At 34.7% G+C, this 8194-nt stretch overlaps 1 protein-coding gene across 3 annotated transcripts in view; it reads right to left on the bottom strand.

Moving 5' to 3' along the window:
• RALGPS2 (Ral GEF with PH domain and SH3 binding motif 2) overlaps positions 1-8194 on the bottom strand; it is a 189158-nt gene that overhangs the window by 43763 nt on the left and 137201 nt on the right. For all 3 annotated transcript variants that reach the window (XR_014022789.1, XM_081300263.1, XM_081300264.1), the window contains exons 9-10: positions 2547-2684; positions 1006-1096 (exon numbers count right to left, since the gene is read on the bottom strand). Coding sequence is in view for 2 of the 3 variants with exons in the window: in XM_081300263.1 (XP_081156389.1) it covers positions 1006-1096; positions 2547-2684 (229 nt within the window). In the remaining variant the exon portion in view is untranslated. The remainder of the gene's footprint in view (positions 1-1005; positions 1097-2546; positions 2685-8194) is intronic.

Consider the following 8194-nt stretch of genomic DNA (forward strand, 5'->3'; position numbering starts at 1 on the left):
AGAGCTAGGCAAAAAGAAGAAAAAAATATATGTATTTAAGTTAACAAATGAAGCTAAAGGAAAAATGAGAAGCCGCTATAGAAATAAGCTCTTAATCCTTCCATCCTTTAAAAAGCAGGTATGATGTAAAGTAGTATCACTGAAAAGTGTAATGGAATAGCAATTTAAAAATTCCCATCCTTGGGAAACACAGTGGATGGTAAGGAGAGAGGAAAAGGCATCAGGTCTTTGCAAGGGAAGTTTTTTAAGTTTTCATAAAGTACTTGCTATAATAAAGAGAAAAGGTCTATATTGGAGCAACTCATCAATAATCTAGAGGTAAGGTTCAATAATCTCTCAATCCATGAAAACTGGAAACAAACTCTAAGATGTGTCCAAAAATAACTGTTAAAAAGAGTCTTTTGGGGGTAGGGTTGTGGCTCGCATAGCATGCATGAGACACTTGGGTTTGACCCTCAGCACCACATAAAAGTAAAATAAAGGTATTGTGTTGGGCTGGGGTTGTGGCTCAGTGGTAGAGTGCTTGCCTATGCATGAGGCACTGGGTTCAAACTCCAGCACCACATAAAAAAACTAAACAAAATAAAGGTATTGTGTCCATTTACAACTAAAAATATTGGAAAAAAAAGTGTGTCCACCTACAACTAAAAAATATATTTTAAAAAAGGAATGATTTTTCTATTTTGTAGACTGTTTAATTTTTCTATTAAAAGATCAATTTCCATTAAGATTCAATGATTGAAGATACCAAAAGGAAGAAATTGAAAATCTGAATTATTAAACCTCAGCTCTCTACAACTTGAGAAGGATAAAATACTTTTTAATAAAGGAACAGATCAGGTATTTGTATAATGGTTCAATCATACCAAGTGATTAAAAAGAAATATAAGCACCTTTGCCACCGTTAACATACCACTAGATTGTGGGATTTAGATATTTAAATAGATGGGGATGGAAGTGTAGAGAACAGGGCAAAGTACAAATTTATTCTGAAGATCAACTTACTTGTAATTATCATCTTCCACAAACTTTTGTAGTTCCTCTATATATTGAACAGAGTTCAGGTATTTTTGAACATGAGGCAACATGGGAATATCTAGGCAAAAGGTGATAAGTAATTATCAGATAAAGTATATCTTAAGGAGAACTCTCAATATTAAGCTAAGAAAAATAATTAAAGGTAAACTAAGTCCATATGGCATCAAAATTAAAATTAATTCTAGAAGGACATTATTGAGATTAACTTTATTTAAAATAACACCGAAGATAATTTGGGTGGGAGGTACCGAAGATAATTTAGAAAGCTGTAGGTGCACGTTGCTTATATAGAAAACAGCTCCAATTACAAAGCCCCACATATTTGAGAAATTTCATGGAAAATAATCAGAGACTTCACTGTTTTACATATAATGCCTCAACTCAATGCACAAAGTGAAGGCAGTTATTTTTCTTTTTAAAAAACTTGGCTTCCATTTATAAATGTGTCTCCCACTCCCATTATAAATTTCAAGTAAGACTAAGTTAACATTACAATGTAGTGTTATGTTTAAAAACAAAAATGGGGAAAAGAACAGAATAAAGGATTATTTCACTTTCAGTAAGATCCTATTACCCTCTCTCCAATCCACTATCCCTTTTAAGAAGCTTTTGAGGTTTTCTTAAAAGTATAGATGTATATATGCAAAGTTAGCTTTAAAACACATTTATTTAAAATAAAATAATGTAAACTTTTACAACTTTATTATTTTACTTATTTTTTAATGTGGTGCTGAAGATGGAACCAGTGCATTATACATTCGAGGCCAGTGCTTTACCATTGAGCCCCAGCCCCAGCCTGACACATTATTTTTAATACCATAAAAATTATGCATCAACAATCTAACTTTATTCCCTATCAAAATAAAAACATTCAAACATTTTTTTAAAATTCTCTTTTCTAATCATTTAGGCTTATTTATTATTAGTCTGTCTTACATCATTCCATAAAATACACCTTGAACAAAATTGTTTGTTTACTCAATATCTGACTTAAGAAAGCTAATAATAATAACAGTTCCTAACTGTTATTAGGAACAATGGTCTCAGCTACTTTCCTAATTGGGAAACATATCAACTATTTATAGACTGCAGAGAGCAAATGAGATCAAGACAATAGAAAATAATTTTGTGAATTTTCATAAAGGGCTAGAATAACTGTGAAGTGGTAATATTACTTATTGCCCCTGTGCTTTGTTAGCAGAAAAGCAAAAAGATTTAAAAAAATGAAAGATCAAACACTAAATTCTCTAATTCTTTAAGAACAATCTTAAAAAGGACAGGGGGAATAGCTCATTTGTAAGGAATCCCTGGGTTCAATGCCAGGGTGAATATGGAAGTGGTTACATAGTAAATGGACAAACAAAAGAACTCTTATTTTCCTTTATGTTATAGTGGAGATGAGAAATCGATGCTCCCTGCTGCATGAGAAGTGGTCATCAATGTGTCAGTGAATCAATGGAATCACAGCACAGTAAGGGCTTAGACAGAACTGTTCCCCAGAAACTTACCATATTCACAGGACTGCTGTAAATCAGAAATTATTCGAAGGATGTTATTCATTAAATTTGATCTTTGCTCATTTTCTAGAATGCTGCCAGTTGATGGGTATGCCGAATCAATGTATGTTAAATCTGACAAATAGATACCTGAAACAAAATTTTGGATAAATTGATATGCTAGCGTGGAAAAGCATAACAGAGTGAGGGAGGGAAGAAGCTAGTTTACAGATTTCAATATATGCCATACTTAGAATATACTGTTATTAACATAACAACAATGGGACCACCTGGGACTTGTATGTCCATAAAGTTGGAGTCAGACATGCATATAATATGTTCTTTGTAAACGTCTTCCTATGATACCTTTTTTATGTATGGTTTAAAGTTGCAACTAAAAACTCCAGCATGGATGGGACTTAATGGAAAGAAGTTGAGCTCCTGAACAGGCTCTGCCAATGACTAAGTTTTCTTAAATAGGAGAGAAATGGTTTTCTTAAATAGGAGAAAGTCATTTCAATGTCCGAACCTCAGTTTTTACATTTACACAACCATTACCATTTTTGAAGTTTCCTTATGGTCTGAAGAAGTTACCTTGGCCAGCCTGGTCGGTGCTTTGCATAGGGAAGTTATTTAATATCAGTCTTTTACTCCTACCTTAAGTTGATATACCATTATCCAGGTCTTAACCACCTTGAAAATTGTCCCCATCAGGTAGAAACATCTTAAGTTTCAAAGATCGACATTTTGATTTCTGAAAGTGTTTATGCAAATACAAATCAGCTTTCCCACCTTTCCATGTTCTCTGTATCAATAAAAATAATACATATCCCAAAATAATTTGGTTTCATTAGTCCCAAACATGGAAGGTCACTCATTAAAAATATTTCCTAAGAGTTTACCATGCACATGTAGAATGTATAAGACAACTATAGCTGAAGAGAAAAAATATACACTTCCCTAACTTTTACCTTACTATTTCACTTTCATAAATTTTCAGGGAAAATGCAACCAAACTTTCAAAACCTAATGCCCTCTATATAAGCCCTGTTTTCCCCCCACCTCGGGTGTTTTCTAGACACATCTCTGCCCATTCAAAATCTTACATATCCAACTATTCTCTAGTTTTCTCACACATTTCAAGAAATATTTAGAATCTGTCTAGTTTTTATAGATGAAGAGCCCGAAAAACACAGTTATTAAAAGGATATGTCTAATGTCACGAAACCTGTTAGTGACAGAGTTAGATCTCAGAAGTTTCACTTGCAGCCTAGATTTAAAAAAAAAACAACAACAACATACTAAACTGGGTGCAGAAGGTCCATGCCTATGAATCCCATTGCTCAGTAGAGTGAGGTAGGAGGATTCCAAGTTCATGGCCAGCATAGGCAACTTAGCAAGACCAGATCTCAAAAAATACAAGGGATGGGGATATAGCTCAGTAGTAGAATATCCATAGGTTCAATCCCCAGTATTAAAAAACAATTGCACTCTATTAAAAACTTATGCATTATTTATACTATTTTCTTAATAACTTTTATGACTACATAATCTCTTCAGTTGTTTAAATTTTCTCATCTGTTGAAGATTATAAACTTGTTTAAGGCAGTTGCTCTTTTTAATTTTTGTAGTTGTAGATAGACAGCATGCCTTTATTTGTTTCATTTTTTTGTGGTGCTAAGGATTGAACCCAGTGCCTCACAGATGCTAAGCAAGCGCCCTGCCACTGAGCCCAACCCCAGACCCAGCTCCAGCTCCAGTTGCTCTATCTTGCACTCTCAGAAAATCCTGGTTAATGTTTTAACTACAGGTGGTATTTAATACAAGGTAACAGGTTGCCATCTTTGCACCATTCATCTGCCCTGAGTAACTCTTTATAGAATGTTTTAAGTCACCTGGAAATACTATTTTCCCCTATGTCTTCAAATGACCTACTTCCTGGATCTTTCTGACTTCCTCCAATCTCAGAGAAGAATCCCCTTGTCTTCTTTTTAATATGAACTGGAATTTTGAATGTGAATAACTATTGTCTCCTTCCAAATACCACTGCTCTCTCTGCTCTTAGTTGCTCCAATCTGCCTCCTTTCCCAGAGCCAACACATACATAGTTCTCTCCTATTTAAGAAAACAAAAATCAAAGCAACCCTTCCTTCAAATCTGGTCCCATCCTCAAGAAAGGAACCTTCCCATATCCCCTCAACAAACACCTTGAAAGAGAAACACAGAACAGCATACTTATTTATTTTATTTTCTATTTTAATGTAATATTTGATGCACAAAGTTTACATGGGTCAGAAAAAATTGTGAAAAACTTTGAAATGGGCAAAAAAGATTACTAAGTATCCTTATGTTCAGTGCATCATTTTGGCCCTACATGTTGCTGAAGCCCAGTAATAATACAAATTGTTTTCTTTTTTTTTTTTAGTAATAATACAAATTATTGACCCAAACAATGCCAATGAATTATGTCCAGTGGGATATAACTGACTATTGCCCTTGGATACTGACCAATTCTGCAACTATTTGTTAATTCATTTCAGCATTCCTAACTTTTACATGTGCTATTAACTTTGAAGCATCCCTTGAAATGGTTTCATCTTCCTGATTCCCTTATAAATTTAATGACTTAAAATTTTTTGACACACATTGATTTGGCATTTGCGAGAGAATCATGAATTTATCTTTAAAACAATTCATTAATGTTTGCAAAGACTACAATTTAAGAATCATAGCATCCCTAAGGAGAGCAAAAATGTTCCTTAAGGAAATAATATAGGATGTTAGCACATGTACCTCAGTAATAGCAGTAAAAGATACATTAAAAGTGGCTGGGAGCAGTGGCCTCTGTAATCCCAGTAGCTTGGGAGGCTGAGGCAGGAGGATCTTGAGTTCAAAGGCAGCCTCAGAAATGTAGTGAGGCACTTAGCAACTCAGCGAGATCATCTTAAATAAAATATAAAAAAGAGGGGCTGGAGTTGTGGCTCAGTGGTAGAGAGCTAGCCTGGCATGTGTGAAGCAATGGGTTTGATTCTCAGTACCACATATAAATAATGAATAACATAAAGGTCCATAGCATCTAAAAAAATTTTTAAAAATATATACATATAAATAAAGGCTGGAGATGTGGCTCAGTGGTTCAAGTACCCATGGGTTTAATCCTCAGTAGTAGTAGTAGTAGTAGTAGTAGTAGTAGTAGTAATACATTAAAAGTAACACGAAACAAATTAAAGCCAAGTTTTATTCACAAAAGTTCTATGCAAAAAAAGGTCATTCACACCAGGAGGATCCAAGTTTGAGGCCAGCCTCAACAATTTAGCAAGGCCCTCAGCAACTTAGTAAGACCCTGTTTCAAAATAAAAAGTTAAAATGGGCTGGTGATGTAGCTCAGTGGCAAAGTGCCCCTGGGTTCAATCCCCAGTAGCAACACACACACACACACACACACACACACACACACACACATCATTCCCTACTGATGACATCCGAGGCAGCTTCGAGGTAGAAGGGCACTTAATGGGCCAAGTCTCACCATTCTTCACTAAATCCAGATGATAATAGCCACTGCTGCACGTGAGGATTATTTAATAAGTGTTTACCTGGGCGTGATGGCACACGCCATCACGCCCAGGTAAACAGGAGGCTGAGGCAAGAGGATCATGAGTTCAAAGCCAGCCTCAGCAAATAGCGAGGAGCTAAGCAATTCAGTGAGACCCTGTCTCTAAATAAAATACAAGATAGGGCTGGGGATGTGGCCCAGTGGTCGTGTGCCCCTGACTTCAATATCGGGTACCAAAAATAAAACAAATGTTTATTCTAAATTGATGTGTTTAAATAAAATATAGCTTTATAAAAAAGGAACCATAATATTATCAGTACTGTTCCATCTACCTATATGCTCCTTCCTTCCAAAAGTTACCACTATTCTCAAGATTCCCCTTTGCCCCAACACAAGCCTGTATCCCCCCACGACATACAATTTACATTTGCTTATCTTTGAATTAAAAAAATCATTTTATGCGTGATTAAAATTGAATATTTGTATAGTCATAAAATGGTATATTCTAAGTAATTTATAAACATTTAAAAAATAATTTTTAAAAAATATGGTCTGTTATTGCTGTGTCTCACTTTTTTATTACTATTGTTTCTGCTATTAAATACACCTGTAATTTCTTATATGAGAATAAACCAATTTGTGACTGTATCACAATTTGCTTACTAATTTTATCTGACAGACTTCTGAATTGCTTTCCTCCTTCCTCCATGTTGCTTTCCTCCTTCCTCCATGTTGCCACAGACACCTATGTGCCTCTCGTGCACATGTGCGGAATTTCCCTCCAAGCCTCTCACTACCAGAACTGCTAAGGCTCAGAGATCTATTAATATTGAACTTTACAAGATGATACCAACATTACTTTTCAAAGCTTTACCAATTCATGCTACCACTGACAATACGTTTCTATTGATTCATATCTATGCAAACATATGGTATTATTAATCTGCCAATCTTATCAGTATAAAATGGTATCTTAATGGTGTCTTAATTTTCATTTCTCATTCATTTCTATGTTTTAGTACACTGTGGATACTGATCCATTTGTTAGTTAAATTTTATCCAATTATTTCTTAACTCACTAAATAACCTGAACTATCTATCATGCTTCTAAAATTTATTTTGGCAAATCCATTAATGACTTCCTTATTCTAAATCTAACATCTCTTTGGTCTCCTCCTCCTACCTCATCTCTCTGCAATATTTTAACCATTCCCTTCTCCTTGGTTTTTCCCAGCTTGAACTTTCCTAGACTCTTTTTTTTTTTTTTTTGCTTTCATTCTTCTTTTTCTTCATGTTCCCTGGAAGTTTTATTTCCCATGGTTTGTCATTAAATCTTCTCATTTTACACGTACTTGCTCTGTGAAATCTTGGTTCTACAGCTTCAGGTACTACCTAATTGCTGATGAAGTTCCAGGTCTCTGTATAGAACTGAATTCCCAATTTTCATTTTCAATTTAACAAGCCAAACCAACTATTATTTGTTCCTAAACATCTGCCATTTCAATTTCCTGTGTTGGTTAGTGATAGTACTTACTGCTCAAGTAAGAAAGTTCAAAATTGCTTAAATAAAAAGCATAGGAAGTATTTAACTATCTCATATTTTACCCAAATTAAATGGAGTGACTAAAATGTAATCACTGAATGACCAAGTAATGTATTATATGAAATACATCAGAGGCTAGAAGTTGGCAGCCCATCTGTCTTACTGTTTTTAAAATCAGGTAAAACATAGGAAAAATCTGAATGATTTTCTTTTCCTGAAAAATGGAAGACTTTAAAACACTGTTTCAGAATCCTTTATGGCCACCATTGAGGTATCTCTGAGAAGGGGCAGAACCCTTTAAGCTAATGGTAAGAATTCCTGTTCATTTAACCTTCATTTTCCTTTGTTATCTTACTTCTGGTGTTCTTCGTTTATTTATAACCTGCTTCATTCTTGTTTAAAGCATTTGCCTTTATTAGGCCTTTAGTCTGCAATCCCTGGTAAATACCTGTATGACATATAGGAAGAATCTGAAGAAACAACTTGGTATAAGAGATAGAAACTAAACTCAGACTTTACTCCTGCCCCTTTCTTTTTTGGTACCAGGGACTGAACCCAGGG

The sequence above is a fragment of the Spermophilus citellus genome, assembly GCF_964194105.1.
Source record: "Spermophilus citellus genome assembly, chromosome: 6".
NCBI lineage: Eukaryota > Metazoa > Chordata > Mammalia > Rodentia > Sciuridae > Spermophilus > Spermophilus citellus.